This window comes from Thermobia domestica, chromosome 4 (genome assembly GCF_964235325.1).
Source record: "Thermobia domestica chromosome 4, izTheDome1.hap1.1, whole genome shotgun sequence".
NCBI classification, from domain to species: Eukaryota; Metazoa; Arthropoda; class Insecta; order Zygentoma; family Lepismatidae; genus Thermobia; species Thermobia domestica.
In genome coordinates this window covers 322,465,546-322,482,285 of record NC_137457.1, presented here as the reverse complement: position 1 = coordinate 322,482,285, position 16,740 = coordinate 322,465,546, and the positions used below count along the sequence as shown (strand labels likewise).

At 33.2% G+C, this 16,740-nt stretch overlaps 1 protein-coding gene across 4 annotated transcripts in view; it reads right to left on the bottom strand.

Annotated features, from left to right (window-relative positions):
* Positions 1–16,740, bottom strand: part of LOC145684395 (uncharacterized) — a 42,851-nt gene that overhangs the window by 2,547 nt on the left and 23,564 nt on the right. Inside the window, exon 2 of one of the 4 annotated variants that reach the window (XM_081756678.1) lies at positions 8,467–8,608. The exons of 1 other annotated variant lie outside the window; for it this stretch is intronic. In XM_081756678.1, the coding sequence (XP_081612804.1) occupies positions 8,467–8,608 (142 nt within the window). 2 more of the 4 variants (XM_081756677.1, XM_081756675.1) reach the window with 2 other exon arrangements.

Sequence of the window (16,740 nt, the reverse complement as noted above, 5' to 3'; positions counted from 1 at the left end):
GTTTTCCAATACGCAAAAACAAGGAATTTTTGGGTGTAAGAATCTATAACACTAAACCTCTAAAGATTTTCCCTTTTCCCTAAAATTGACAGTAATGATAAAACAACAACAACTATAAAAACCGTTATAAACCATGGTAGGAGGAAAGAAGCAAACCCTGGAAAATTCCGACAGACCATTTTTGTCCATCATAAACCTCATTAGCGCGAACTCGGTTCGAAGCAGGAGCAATACCATAGGTAAACTCTAACACCATGACCATATCATTTAAATATTCTTTGTGATGTATAAAGTTAACTACTATAAATAAAAGTTTTAATATGTAGAAGCAAATTTTCTACGTAGGGTAATACATATTACTATGTAATCTAAAAATTCATATATCAAAAATTGGGAACATATACACACAACCCGTCGATGGAAATGAATATGATGTTAATATCAGATGTTGGTGAACATGAATAAGTGAATTCGTAGACGACATAACTCAAATCATACTTGCCTTTATCCTACAATATACAACCGTAATCTCTTTAAATTTTAACTTTAGAAGTGCTTGTATTACAAAATACGAAAAATTAACTTATTAATTAGACTTCAAAATTACGAAAACGGAAAACGTTGAAAAAATGAAGAAATACATTACAAAATAAAAGTAAAACATATGAATGAAGATGGACACTTATCAGAACCCACACCAAGTCAGAATATGACGACCACCATTTTATAATACCTTTAATATTTTTACAAAAATAAACGATATATTTAAAAAAAGACCTTCGACTCCAAGGAAAAAATGGGCGAGTAATATCTTCAATGCACTTACACTTTGCATATTTACGGACGTTATTAAACATCATGTTGTAGCTAGTAGCATGTACCAATTATAATTAACTTTATTTTCTGGTAAGTCAGCCGGTCACATTAATACTTTACTTATTTCTCTCCTAATATGAAATGAGAAAACAGTAGATGCAGGAATATGTCGTCGCTGCGCCTCGAAGAACCGCTATGTGTTAAAATCATAACTTTTCAGGAGGAACAAAAAACATTCCGAACTCTGCATATTTTGCCAAATACAGGGAAACACGTGAAAAATACAATAAAATTGGTTCTGCCTACATTATGCATTGGATATTGTTGTAGCTTGCTTCAACAATATTATATTACTATTTTTCTGTTTACGTAGCATCTTTTGCGGCGTTATAAGCACATGGACAATTATGTACACTCATGTCCAAAATGATTGTTGCATATCTATAACTTTCTTCTTCTAAAAATATAATTTGATAACGATTTTGCAGGGTAATAAGACTTATACTCTGTGTATAATCGGGAAATATTTATTATTTGGTAAATTTCTTAGGAAAAGAATTATAAATACGAAAATTAGATGGAGAGGAAAGTATTATTTTCGTTTTATTTCTTTTATTTACTGCTCTTTTGACATGAAATTTGCTGCATACTTGTGTTTGCCGATTATACACATACTAACATTGTAAGAAAAACCAGGCGAATTCGTTATCAAATTATGTTCCTACAACAATATATTTATAGACATGGGACAATAATTTTGGACATGAGTGTACATTAACCAATGCGTACAATTTGAGAACAAGAAGCCTTTCATTTCTAGTTATAATTTTTCATTCTTGTGGCGAAAGAATTGAATATTAACTTATGACATTATAAGGGACACTGCCTGAGAGCTTTCTGGTTTATATGGATGACTTAACTCATTTTCGACAAAAATGTAACATAGCGGTTCTTCGGCGCGCAGCGACGATGTGCAGGAGATACCGGAAAGATAAACAAAAGTAATATGACCTTTTGTTCAGATTTTATTAGCTCTATATCTAATTGGAGTAACTCATGAACTCGAGTTAAATCTAAAATTATAAAATAGTTCACGGATAGGAAATATCTGCAATTCACATATTAATTGAACATTGGTGGTAACTTTCTAAGACTAATATTGACATACTGATACCGATAGCTACGTGCTTAATATAGTTAATATAATTTAGCCGATTAATATAATTTAGGAATACATATATTCGTGTGAAGTAGATTCGAATTATGATGTTTAATTTTCACTGTCACTGTGTAGTCACTGTATGATTTACGTGCAGTAGCAAAACATTATTTTAAGATGCAGCCGGACTATGTCGACCCGTAATAGCTACATGGATCGAGTCTTTGAATAAGAAGTCAAAAGATACGAAAACAATTATTAATTCTTTCTTGATTCCCTTTATATTATGTTAGTTGAACCGACTTAATACTATTAAAGCATCAAGTTATCATTAGGTAGGTTTGCTTACAGAAGTTTTCATATAATTACGACATATACTTTCTGTTGAATTTTCAGACACGATTCGGTGCACTAAAAGTTGTTTGCTTTAAATCCGTCAGGCTAGATGTAAAGAACGGTAATATTAGTTTTAAACCAGTTAATAACTATTTTAATTTTTATACTTTCAAAGTTCATATCAGCTAAACTGAAAAAGGATAAATGTGAACTGTTTTTTATCAATAATTGAGAATATATTCTGTAATATTTTTTGTCTGTTTAAATTAGTACTAAATAATATTTATTAGAAGTTTAACAAATAAATGGCTGAGGTTATTCTTTTTTAGATCTCAACATAAATGCTGCTTGTAACAAAATTTATAGGTTATTATGGCAAGCGGTGAATTCATCTTTGATAATATATTATTATATAGAGAGTTATTTGGGATATTACTCTGTATTCGATACAAATAAAAAAAAAATACAACACAGGAACCATATATTACGGTCTTCACTCTCACCAGTTTTACATTGTTTGTTTATTTGAAAGAAACGAGCTCAAAATTTTCACATTTTCTAGAGCAGTAATGCAAGTCGTTCATATGATAATTGGAAAGATAATTCACTCTTGGCCACGAAGGAGTGTTTCGATATTAGCTGCTGTCATTGTCCTGTAGGTCATTGAGGATGTTCAAATCAGTATTACAGTAACAGATATAATAGCTGGGAATTTTTCTTAGATAAATACAGTGGGATGGGTTTAATCCGTACACAATACTTAATTTCACGAATATAAGTTCTTGAATGTATTTGTAGTAAGAAGCTGAATATTACTTCTATTATATATGTAACTGGGTAATGCTAAGTATGTCTGACTTAATTCGTTTACTCGGGGGCAATATGGAACTTACCCTTGACGATCTCGGGTACACTGAACAAGATACAACAGTTTAGAACAATAGACCTTGTATCTCTTGGGTTACTGCACCAGTTAATGGTGACTCACATATTTCCTTCAGCGAGGAGAATACAGATATCAATTTAGTTTTTCAACAAATGGTGTTCATAGTCTTAGAAGGTTAATAAATTTATCAAACATAAAAATAAAGTTATTTTCCTTTTTGCGAGTAGTTATTTCTTAAGTAAATAATTTAAAATTAGTTTCTATAAGAAGATTTGAAAGTGAAGTAAACTGTAAGTATCTATTCGTTCCTATGAACTTCAACCTCGTTTTGCTCGTAATAACTGCCTCTTACGATAATATTAAACGGCAATTTCCTACAGATGGGAAATTGTTCTAAAATCGCAATTAACGCAAATCTAATGGATAATCGCAAATTTACGGCTTTGTCATGACATAATGGTTTTCTCTGTCTATATTTTAAAGTGTTTTTTTTTACCTTATGTTTATATGTGAAATCAGTGCACTATTCGATAAACTTGTTTTCATGGCAATAGTAATCTGATGTCATTAATCCCCTTGACCTCTGTCATTTAGACGTATTGGTCAGTAATTGGCAGCGAATCTGTTTCAATAACCTTAAAACCGGTAATGTACATCAGCAGATTAAGGGTGTATGGTCACTAATTCACTGATATCGTCAGTAGAGGAGATAACTATCGTAGACCCGCGGGCTCATAATATCATTAAGAGAAAATGTACCCCTAAATAACAGGAACAACTGGATAGTTCATACACATACTTCTTTAATAAAAACCAAGAACCGAAATATTTATATTTCAGATATTCATGTAACAGATGAAGCACCTTTTCAATTCACATTATCCTTTATCTCGTCGGAATAAGAACAGGCTTGACTAAAAAAAGGGAGAAAATGTTTCATAATAAGATCATTGGGAAATTCCCGAGCCCTTGATCATTTCGAGTCTCTAATAGCCAAAAAAAAAAAAAAAAATCTGGACTTCTTGAATATTCCACATTCAATCAAGATGAACGTTATCACTTTTCTCTTACAGTGGAGAGGATACAATTTTCCCAACACCTACCGCCAAGTGAACTTTGTGGTGGACAAACACCGTGTGCGTCGGTTTTCTCGCGGTTCTCCCGCATCCTCCCACATTCTTCATTCACCATTTCATTCATCTCTCATCATCATTGTCTCCTTTAGCCCAACCGGCATAATCGTGGCATGTAAAACTCAAAAATTTCATTTTCATTTAATTTAAATTTAATTATAGTTGTTTTGCCCCCACCAGTCTTAGAAGCTTGATTAATGCGCGACCCTCAGTTCACTCTTTGAGCCATAACAGACTGTTCATGTTTGAACACACTAATTGAGCCGTTTCAGTGGGGTATACGATATATTTTACCATCAATTTCAGGAAATGTATAATTTTAACCACCGGTTTATTAAAACGGCATTTAGGAAGTTACAACGACAGAAAACAATTTGCTATCAAATATGATTTTTTTTTATAACGAAAACTATTGAACCTCGAAATACTAGAAAGACATTATTACTTCTGATTTTATTAGAATAACAAGCATGAAGAAAACTTTTTTGGTGATGCGGAATCGATTTCAACTCATGGATTTTCGATAACCCTTACCGGCTTTATTCAATGAATTTAAGCCTTGAGGACGGAAGAACTAATAACTTTCTACAACTTTTGGTTTTAGTACAAAAGGTGTGGTAGTATTTCACTTAACATACTGGTTCCATCGCAAAAACGCCTCTCTGTTTACTCCTGTTTTCATCGTCTATCAACGTTGATTAAGAAGTAAGAGTATATTTTACCACCTCCCGTTGTAGAGGTGTAATAACGAAAGAGATGGTGCAATTTTTAACAAAATTCTATTTCAATAAACCGGTTGTTGGTATTTATTATGATTAATATGATTATTATATTATGATTATTGTGATTATATTATTATATGATTATTATGGTTATTCCAGTTCATACTGGAAACTTTATTTCTCGAATTTCCTATTTGAACATAGGAATAACGGAGAAAAAAAACTACCGTTGGGACAATCAATTGACTAAAAAGAAACACGATATCTTGAGCTTTTTTTTTTTTTTACGTATATACCAATATTCAAAACGAACCATCTGATTACTTTTATCCATATTCGGTTCTAAAACAGCGATACTTGTGCGCACATTATTGAGAACCAGCCTGTCATTCTGACCTACCATCTTCCTACGGTGGCCAACCTTCAAACTGCAAAGGGCTTGTATCTACCACTAATTCCCGTTTCAATACGGAGTTGACGGAGAAGATAGAACTTATTATTTGAACACTTAATAAATCATTTATTGTTATATTTTACTGATTTGAATTCTATGAAAATCATTTTTATAGTAGCAAAATTCTACTACCACAGAGGTTATAGATTATTACGGATGGAAATTTTATTTCTTTAAGACGCTGAATCGGTTCCAAGCAGTTCTTTGTTCCTATTTGTTGATGATTTTTTTTTCTATAATCAGTGTTGAATTCGAAGGACCGGTGTATTGTACAACGTCCGGATTTAAGAAAGTGCCGGAGGAAGAGATGATACACAAGGTACCTAAACAAAGTTCTTGCAATTTTTCAAGTCTCATTAATCAATCACTCAGGGAAAGAAGACGAAAATACCCTTGCGGCTACCAAGTGATTGCGAGTTATTTTATGATCAACCTTCAGTAATACAGGCACGTTGTGCACATACACCAGTCATAGTTCGTCACGTGTCGAACAGAATCGGAAATGTCAATACAGTTTACAGCTTGTTGGCGTGTGTTTGATTTCTGATTATTATATTTATTATTATTTTGTATTATATCTTGGGAATATTTTTGTACCGGTCATTTCCTCTACAAACGAATCATTAAACTATGGAAAAACGCGGAAAGAAAACTGTAAAAAAGCAAGAATTGCTGAAATATAGTACATGCCCCACAATTTTCTGCACATAGATGTTCCCGGCATAAATATGAACACAATAAATAGTTAACGGTTATTTCGAGATCTTTTAAAGCTACTATTTACATCTTTCTGTGAAGCATTTTTGGTGTAGTTATTCTATTTCAGTCATTTGCTTTCATAAAGCATAACATTTACAATAAGATGAATTTTATATTCATTGAACAGAAAGGAAGAATTGCTAGGTACAGGGTTGAAATTGCGAACCTATGCATAAAGAGAATGTGCCTATTTATCTAAACTGTATATTTCTTGCATTCAAAGCAAGTTGTGTACTAATAAGTTAACAAAATAATTACCTAAACAAGCAGTTCAACTGTAGAAACCGAAAAATTAGCACGACATTGATTTAAATAGGGATCAGTAATTTACAAATTCAAAGCTCAAAATACCACACTAGGGAGACGCATACTGAACCACTGTTGAATCACAGGCAAGTTAGATCTAATTTCAGTTTTATGATTTGGTAAAATTTGTAGCAGAATTTTTTCGTCACCCTTTGAGAATGAACATTTCACATTATTAAATGAACTGTCAAATATAAACAAAAAAATAACACCACTTTAATATTCTAAAGGATAAATTGAAATGAAATAAACATGTTCGTCGTTGCACGATGTAAGAATAAAACGAACAGCTACGTTGTTGCAAAATTTTAAGAGTATAACGTAGTAATCTAAAAATGTTTTCATTGTGAGAGTAATGCAATTAATTTTCGGAGTTTATCTTGTCATATTTTATTTCAAACAAATGTTAGAAAACCATCGAAAAGATAATATTTCTATCCAAATTCTGTCTGATTCATGTGAACACGAATTATTGTCATTAGTGGATTTTGTTACGTAAACTAGTATTTGCAAATAAAAATATTTGCAAAAAATGAAAACAAAACACATTCTAAACGATCAATTCTATTTTTTTCCCAGAAGTATTTTCTGTCAAGACCTGTTACATGAATTTTTGCAATGTTACTATTTTAAAAGATTGATGTATGAATAATTTGACTTATCTTTTTGCGTTTAAAATTTTGTACATTAAGTTTTCGTTCCCACTTGTGTTCCGTGGTAACTTACATATTTGAGTGAAATTCATTTCATAGAAATATAATAAATCGCTTCAAAGCCACGACTAGGCCTACTGTTTCTTTGTTATCGTGCTAAGACCAAACTAAAATAGGACGTAAACATATCAATGGAAATGTTAAACAATATATGCAACAGCAAAGTCTAAATATATAAATTTCAAACTTATCGTGTAATTTCACGTTTTAGATGCACTGTATATTGGAAAAAATAAAATCTGTTTAACGTCCCACGAATATGCCGGCTACGCATAACGACGCGGTGAGTGATGAGAAAAGAATCAAATGTTGCAATGAAGAATGTAGGAGGAAACGGAATATCCCCGAGAAAACTCACACTACCCGTCCTTGGTCACCACAAGGTTTACTTGGCGCCGGGTGGGATCGAATCAATGACCCCATGGTCCACAGGTGAATGCACTACCACTGATCCACTGCAGTCCCCCCACACACAGGAAAATGGAAAAACTTGTGACTTCATTATAACGGTGGTTTAAAGTAATGATTTTTATTCACAACTATCAGAGGTGTGTTTTTTAGCTCTTATATCCAATATCCCAAGATATCTGTATCTGTTGGTAAAACCTTCCCATCAAGTTCAATGAAGTATTTAATCATTCATAAAGCCAGTGTGATTTCTATCTTTATAACAACAAAAAAATTTCACTAAAGAGAAAGATAAGCGAAAACTGAACGGAATAACCGTAAGTGGAGACTAAGTTCACAAATGTCAGAACAAATCTGGTGAAACCGAAAATATTCTCTTTTCTGCCGTAGTAAACAGTATTTAAATATAATAAGTAAAACAGCAATAATCCTAAATTATAATACACTTATGTTTAAATTAATAAGGTCTACAGAGGCTTTCTATTTTAAGTGTGACCTATTTCAACAAAAATTAGTGAAACATACTTTGCGAATGTCATTCAGTCCTTTGGTTTTGAAGAGTGAAGATCATTAGATAGCTTAGAATTGCTAAATAATTCCTTGTGGCAACGCTTGCACGTCGAACAATTGCAAAATCTCGGCCAAAGCAATTTGTCCCTCGTCTTTTAAGGGGGGTACGGGTAAACACACATCGACATCAGCGCCAGCAGGGGCACACTTCAAAAAGGAAGGTTTTAGTATAATAAAGATAATTTTATGTAAACTATGACCTACCTTTGTGGGTTTATCGTAAATAAAACTACATATTATCTCTCTCCCTTTTTGTTTCACTTGCTCCAAAATTTGGTTTTGTGGGTTCCAGCGCCCACAAGAGGTCATCATAAACCATACAAGCAATCCCCGTCTCCACGGACCGCTGGAAAGATATCGAGGGAGAGAAGAGTGCTTGCCGTAAAGATTAATGAATAAAGCAAATAATCTATAAACTGTTACAACGCCCTGCAAAGCTACAAGCGATTACAGCTAAGAATTAAACGTGAGATTAAAACTATGAGTACTATGTAGTATGACTAAAAAAACAATGTACAATACGTAAACTACAAGCAAATTATATATTTAAAAACCTGAGCGTTCAAAATAATTACTTTACTTTTTATTTTCTTAAAATCATTTACTTTGATTAGGTGGTCTTTTCGATTTATAAGAATGTTTCTCAATTCTACTTTCAGTTTGCGCTAGCGGCATGGAATGAGAGTAGGGAATGATTGCATAACACTCGCGTTTCACTATGCACTGCACAAGGAGGGTGTGGATTACGTCTGCCGCAATTTCCTCTTCTGGGCCATCCTCTCCACAGAAATCTGGTTCTCAAATACAATCTAGTAATTCATTTGCCATACGAAGGAAAGTATAATATAGATATGCTGCTCGCAACAAGATTATTGTTTGGAACTATTTCTGCCAAGGTTCACTGACTGCATCGAAGTACGTTTAAAACTAGCTTGTTAGCCCTTTTTCTTTTCGGCTACAACTACTCATAAAATCACAAAATGAAATTAGATTCAAGGTTCGATCTAGAATTACACAACACTGACACTTGGTTCCTTATTTACAAGATCAGTTATCACGCTATTGTATTAAAGTTGCTTTCGGTGCAATACCATGTGAACACTTAAATGAATCTGAGAACAAATTCTTTACCATACAATCAGCAAGTACGAAGTTTTCCTTTGATGTGTAATAAAATATAAACTTGTTAGTTAAGGATTCAAGGTTTTATTTTGTGCTTTAAAATATGGGCATTTAAGCTAGATTTTTGAACAAATCCCTTACTAGATACCGGACATGTATGACGCTTATCACGTGTGTGCGTAAGTATGTGGGTATTCAAGTGACATTTTTGAACAAATCTCTTACCACAATCTTTACATACATGAGGTTTTTCTCCAGAATGCGTTAAAATGTGTCTATTAAAATTACCTTTTTGACAGAATCCCTTCCCACACTCTTGACAAATATGAGGTGTAAGTCCGGTGTGTTTAAACATGTGAACTTTTAAATATTGTTTCCGCTGAAAGAACTTACCACACGCATGACAGATGTGAATTTTTTCATTACTGTGCCCTGACATGTGCAGTTTTAAATAATAGATTTGAGAATATGTTTTACCACATTCCTGACATTTGTGACCTTTTCCGTGCGTAAGTATGTGAACATTTAAATGTTCTTTTCGAAAAAATGATTTACCACAATCATCACATTTGTAAGCTCTTTCTCCAATATGTGTTAACATGTGGACTCTTAAGCTACTTTTGCGGGAAAATTCAGAACCACAGTTATCACACTTAAAAAGTTTTTCTTTTGTGTGCGTTAAAATGTGAGTACTTAAACAATATTTTAGAGAAAATCGCATACCGCACTCCTGACAAGTATACGGTCTATCACCCGAGTGTGTTAGCATGTGTTTTTTCAATGTTTCTTTGTGATAATACTGCTTACCACACTCCTGACATATATGAGGTTTTTCGTTTGTATGTATTCGCATGTGAACTTTTAAAAGTGATTTTCGAACAAATCCTGAACCACACTCCTGACAAGTATGAGGTCTTTCGTTTAAATGTCTTAACATGTGGACCTCTAAGTTTATTTTTTGAACAAATCCTTCTCCACAATCTTGACATTTATAAGGCTTCTCACTGCCGTGGGTAAACATGTGGACATTTAAACTGCCTTTATGAACATATTCCTTCCCACACTGCTGACACTTATGAATCCTTTCATTGGTGCGTTTCAACATCTGGACTTCTGAAATATATTTATCGCTATATCCTTTACCAGACTCCTCAAATTTCTCACCTAAATGTGTTTTCGTTTGCTGTGCTGACACTGAATTTTCAATACATCTCATTCCACACTCTTGATATACATTCTCTCTCTCACCTTTATCAGGTAAATTGTGATTCAAAGAAAGCTGTCTTCCTGTAAGAGCTACGTCAAATTTCATAGAAATTTCGCAGTTGTTAGATGGATCAGAACTTAAATCTTTTTGTGTGATCAGCGTATCTCTTTGGCTGAAAAGAATGCACTTATTAACACACAAAGAAATTAAACCAAGAAGTACAAAAAATTTAATAAAAGTTTAACAATATTCAAAAACAAGGGAATTGTTGCATGTAAAAACATATAACACTAAATATCTAAATTAAGGAGTTCCCTAAAATTGAAAGTGATGATAAAAACATGTTATAAATCATAGTAGCAGGAAACGAGGTAACCCTGGGAAAATCTCCGCAGACCATGTTTGTCCATCACAAATCTTACTAACGCGACATCGATTCAATTCAGGACCAATACTGGTAAACTCTCTTCAACTGTGAACATATCATTTAAATTTACTCATTGATATATAAAGTTAACTACTATATATAAAAGTTTTCATATTTAGAGGTAAATTTTCGACGTAAGGTATTACATATTACTATGTAATCACAAAGTTAGTATATCAAAAATTGCAAACACATACACATAATTTGTCGAGTAAAATGGATTTGATGTTAATATCAGAGGTTAGTGAACATGAATAAGTGAATTCATAGACATCATTCAAATCATACTTCCCTTTATCCTACAATATACTACCGTAATCTCTTTAAATCTTAACACTAGAAATGTTTGTATAACAAAATAGGAAAAATTAACTTACTAATTATACTTTAAAATTACGAAAACGGAAAACGTTGAAAAAATGAAGAAATACATTACAAAATTAAAGTAAAAAATCAGTATGAAGATGGACATTTATCAGAACCCGCACCAAGTTACATTATGACGACCACCATTTTTATACTACTTTTAATATTTCCACAAAAATAAACGATATAATAATAAAAAAAAAACCTTCGACTCCAAGGAAAAAATGGGCGAGTAATATCTTCAATGCACTTACACTTTGCATATTTAAGGACGTTATGAAACATCATGTTGTAGCTATTATCATGTACCAATTATAATTAACTTTATTTTTTAGTAAGTGAGCCGGTCACATTCATAGTTTACTTATTTCTCTCCTAATATGAAATGAGAAAACAGTAGATGCAGGAATATTTCGTCACTGCGCCTCGAAGAACCGCTATGTGTTAAAATCAAAACCTCTCAGGAGAAAGAAAAAAACATTCCTAACTCTTAAAATTTTGCCAAATACACAGAAAAACTTGAAAAATACAATAAAACTGGTTCTGTCTACATTACGCACTGGACCTTGTTGAAGCTTGCTTCAACAATATTATTTTACTATTTTTCTGTTTACGTAGCACCTTTTGGGTCTTTATAAGCACATAGAGATATATCTTAACCATTGGGTAGAATTTGAGAACCAGAAGCCTTTAATTCCAATTTGTAATTTTTGAACTAGTGGCGAAAGAATTGAATATCAACTTATGACATTATAAGGGATGCTGCCTGACAGCTTTCTGGTTTATACATGACTTAATTCATTTTCGACAAAAAAAAGTTAAATGAACTTTTGTTCAGATTAGGTCTAAATCTAATAGGATTATCTCTTGAACTCGAAAGAGTCAAATCTAAAATAATATAATAGTTCACTGCTAGGAAACATCTGCAACTGACAGATTTTTTAATCGGACATTGATATAACTTTCTGTGGCTAAAATTGACATATTGATACCGAAAGCCACATAGAAGTTTCTAATATCAACGAATGATAAAAACTAGCACAGGATTTACAACAAAATGCTGCTCCCCGCAACATTGACTACACAAATGTCTTATTCTCTTACTGAAACAAGTAGTCATCTTCAATAATTTAGTCTCATTTGAAGTTTGTTGTTGCTTTAACAATTCTTCGCATTAGTTATTGTATTGAAAGAGTTCTACCAGGTATATTTTTTCAGATGAGTATTTATTCGATTTTCCCTCCTTTAACCTCTTTCGTGAACAATCCAAGAACTCGTGTCCTAGATCTTATTATTGCTAGGAAAAGACAATTTGGAGGAATCAAGCAAGTCACTGATCTTATATGCATACGTCTGAGTTGTACTCTAATAATTATTATAATTTAGGAATACATATATCCGTGTGGAGTAGATTCGAATTATCATGTTTAATTTTCAGGTTATAAGTGTAAGATTTACGTGTAGTAGCAAACCATTATTTTAAGGTGTAGCCGGACTATGTCGACTCGTAATAGCTACATTGATCAAGACTTTGAATAAGCTAAAAGATACGAAAACAATTATTAATTCTTTCTTGATTCCCTTTATGTTCTGTTAGTTGAACCGATTTAATATTATTAAAGCATCGAGTTATCATTAGGTATTTTGCTTACGCAAGTCTTCTTGTAATTACGTGAAATAATTTCTGTTGAATTTTTAAACACGATTTGGTGCGTTAAAAATTGTTAGTGCGTTAAAAATTATGGCAAACAGTGAATGCATCTTTAATAATATATTATTATATAGAGAGTTATTTCGGATAGTACTCCGTATTCTAATCTGTTTTGGGTAAAAAAAAAAAAAAAAAAAAAAATGAAAACTTGGAACCATATATTACGTTCTTCACTCTCATTAATTAGACACTGTTGCTTTATTTGATACAAACCAGCTCAAAATTTTCACATTTTCGAGAGCAGAAATGCAATTCGTTCATATGATAATAGGAAAGATAATTCACTTTTGGCCACGAATGAGTGTTTCGATATTAGCTGCTGCTATTGTCCTGTAGGTCATTAAGGATGTTCAAATCAGTATTACAGGAACAAACGTAATAGCTGGGAATTCGTCTTAGATACATAGAGTGGGATGAGTTTAACAGTACAAATATTTCATTTCACCAATATAAGTTCTTCAATGTATTTGTAGTAAGAAGCTCAATATTACTTCTATTATATATGTAACCAGGTAATGCTAACTAAGTCTGAATTAATTCGTTTACTTGAGGGCAATATGAAACTTATCCTTGACGATCTAGAATACAGTGAACAAGATACAACAGTTTAGAACAATAGAGCTTGTATCTCTTGGGTTACTACACCGGTTAATGCTGACTCACATATTCTCTTCAGCTAGGAGAATAAAGATATTGATTTCGTTCCTCAACGAATGGGGTTTATAGTCTTAGAAGAATAATAAATATATCAAACACAAAAATAAAATTAGTTTTCTTTTTGGGAGTAGTTATTTCTGAAATAAACAATTTAAAACTAGTTTCTATAAGGCAAGGAGAAAAAATGAAATGAAATCTTCGAGTTTTACGTCCCAAGGTATGCTGGTTAGGTTAAAGGAGACGGTGATGATGAGTAATGAATGAAATGTTGGAATGAGGAAAGTGAGAGGAAACGGGAGAACCCCGAGGAAACCCACGCACACGGTGTTTGACCACTACAAAGTTCACTTGGCGGGAGCTGGGATCAAACCCGGGATCCCAAGCACCAGAGGCGAACGCTCGACTACTGAGCCACCGCGGCCCCAAGGAAAGGAGAGTTGAAAATGAAGTAAACTATAAGTATCTATTCGTTCGTGCGAACTTCAGCCTGGTTTTGCTCGTACTAACTGCCTGTAACGATAATATTTAAAAACAATTTAAAATCCTATAGATAGGAAATTGTTCAAAAATCGCAATGAACGCAAATCTAATGGAATGATCCCAAATTCACGGTTTTGTCATGACCTAATGGTTTTCTCTGTCTATATTTTACAGTGCTTTTTGAGCTTGTGTTATATGTAAAAACAGTGCACTACTCTATAAACTTGTTTTGATGGGAATAGTAGCAAAAGCACGACGGGTCTTCTCTTAATCTACATAGAATGTGAATGTGTCACTAATCTCATACGAGATGATCTGATTATTCATATTGGCTGACGCATAATAAAGCAAAATTATTATGTGCAATTACATGAAAGAAATAACAACAGTGATTTGATTTTGAGTTTAGCGTCAAGAATTATATTTGACGTGGAACTAAACCTTAACGTGGAATCTCAACAAAATGAGCTCCTGCCAAGAATTGAATTCGGGTCTCGCCCGCCCAAGGAGCACACGCTGACCACTTGGATACGAAAGACCTGGAGAACGTTATGCAAGATATCAAAGATTGTTACTGTTATTATACGTTATAAGGACAATATTATTATGACTATAATTTGTGTTGCACACTAGTAGCATAAACCCAATTGGACTCTGTGGTAATCAAACATCGTGTGTGTGGGTTACCTCGGGGTTCTCCCGTTTCCTCCCACTTTCCTCGTTTAAACATTGCAACTATTTCCCATCACCGTCTCCTTTATCCTAGCCGTCATACCGGTGGGACGTAGAACTGGAAAATTTCATTCTATAGCGCAATTCAACGGTTCTAGTACGACCTATTTTGCTATAGTAAACCTAAAAGTTTTGCGGAGTTGAAGTGCATACTACAGGCCTATATCTATGAACAAGAGAACAATATACTCTCCAAAACTCACACAACTATCATTTTCCTAATGGTATGGCAAGATAGTGATCTGCCTCAATTAATTCCAAGCTACCAATATTAAAAGGTCTGAGAGTAACTAAACGTAAGACAAGTATATTAATCTGATTTTTTAAAAAAAGAAATAAGGTGAGTATGTTCTGAAATAAAACACGTAACGATGACTTTTCCGTATTTTCAGTAAAGTTGATATCATGGAATATTATTTTCAACGTGTAGTGCATACATGGTTAGTGGCTTCCCTAATTGAATGAAATGAAATGAAATCTTTGAGTTTTACGTCCCACGGTTATGCCGGTTAGGCTAAAGGAGACGGTGATGATGAGTAATGAATGAAATGGTGGAATGAAGAAAGTGGGAGGAAACGGGAGAACCCCGAGAAAACCCACGCACACGGTGTTTGTCCACCACAAAGTTCACTTGGCGAGGGCTGGGATCGAACCCGGGACCCCTAGCACCAGAGGTGAACGCTCTACCACTGAGCCACCGCGGCCCCTGCTTCCCTAATTGATGACGATTTAGACAGCACTCATCCAGTAAAATAAAAAAATAAAAAATCTAATTGATTCGGAATTAATGATCCAAGTGTTACCGTACAATCTGAATTTAATCTATAACTATCAAAAGTAGATTATTACAATAACAAGCATGAAGATAACTTCTTTGGTGATGTTGAATCGATTCCAAATCATGGATTTTCGATAACCCTTACCGGCTTTGTCCCATGGATTTAAGCGTTGAAGACGGTAGAACTAATAACTTTCTACAAGTTTTAATTTTAGTACAAAAGGTGTGGTAGTATTTCACTTAACATACTGGTTCAATCTCAAAAAACATCTTTCTGTTCATTCCTGTTTTAAACGTCTATCAACGTTGAATAAGAGTAAGAGTACATTTTACCACTTCTCGTCGCAGTGGTGTAATAACGAAAGAGATGGTACCTTTTTAACACAATTCTATTTCAATAAACCGGTTGCTGGTATTTATTATGATTATTATATTGTGGTTGTTCGAGTTGAAACTGGAAACTTTATTCCTCGAATTTCTTATTTGAACTTGGTAATAACAAAGAAGAAAAAACTACTGTTGGGAAAATGAACTGATTAAAAGGAACCAGATATCTTGTTTTTTTCTTTTTTTTTACATAAATAACAGTATTCAAAACGAATATTCTAGTTACTTTTATCCATTTTCGGTACTAAAAGAACGATACTTGTGCGCAAATTTTTGAAAAACAGCAAGTCATTCTGACCTACCATTTTTCAAACTGCAAAAGGCTTGTATCTACCACTAATTCCTGTTTCAATATGGAGTTAGCGGAGAAGATAGAACTTACACTTTAAACACTTAATAAATCATTTATTGTTATATTTTACTGATTTGAATTCTATGAAAATCAATTCTGAAACATAAAATACTAAGAAATTTCTACTACTACCGAGTTTACTTGATTATTATTGATGGAAATTTATTTTTCTTTAAGACGCTGAATCGGACCCAAACAGTCCTTTGTTCCTATTTGATGATGATTTTATTCTATAATCGGTGTTGAATCCGGAAGGACC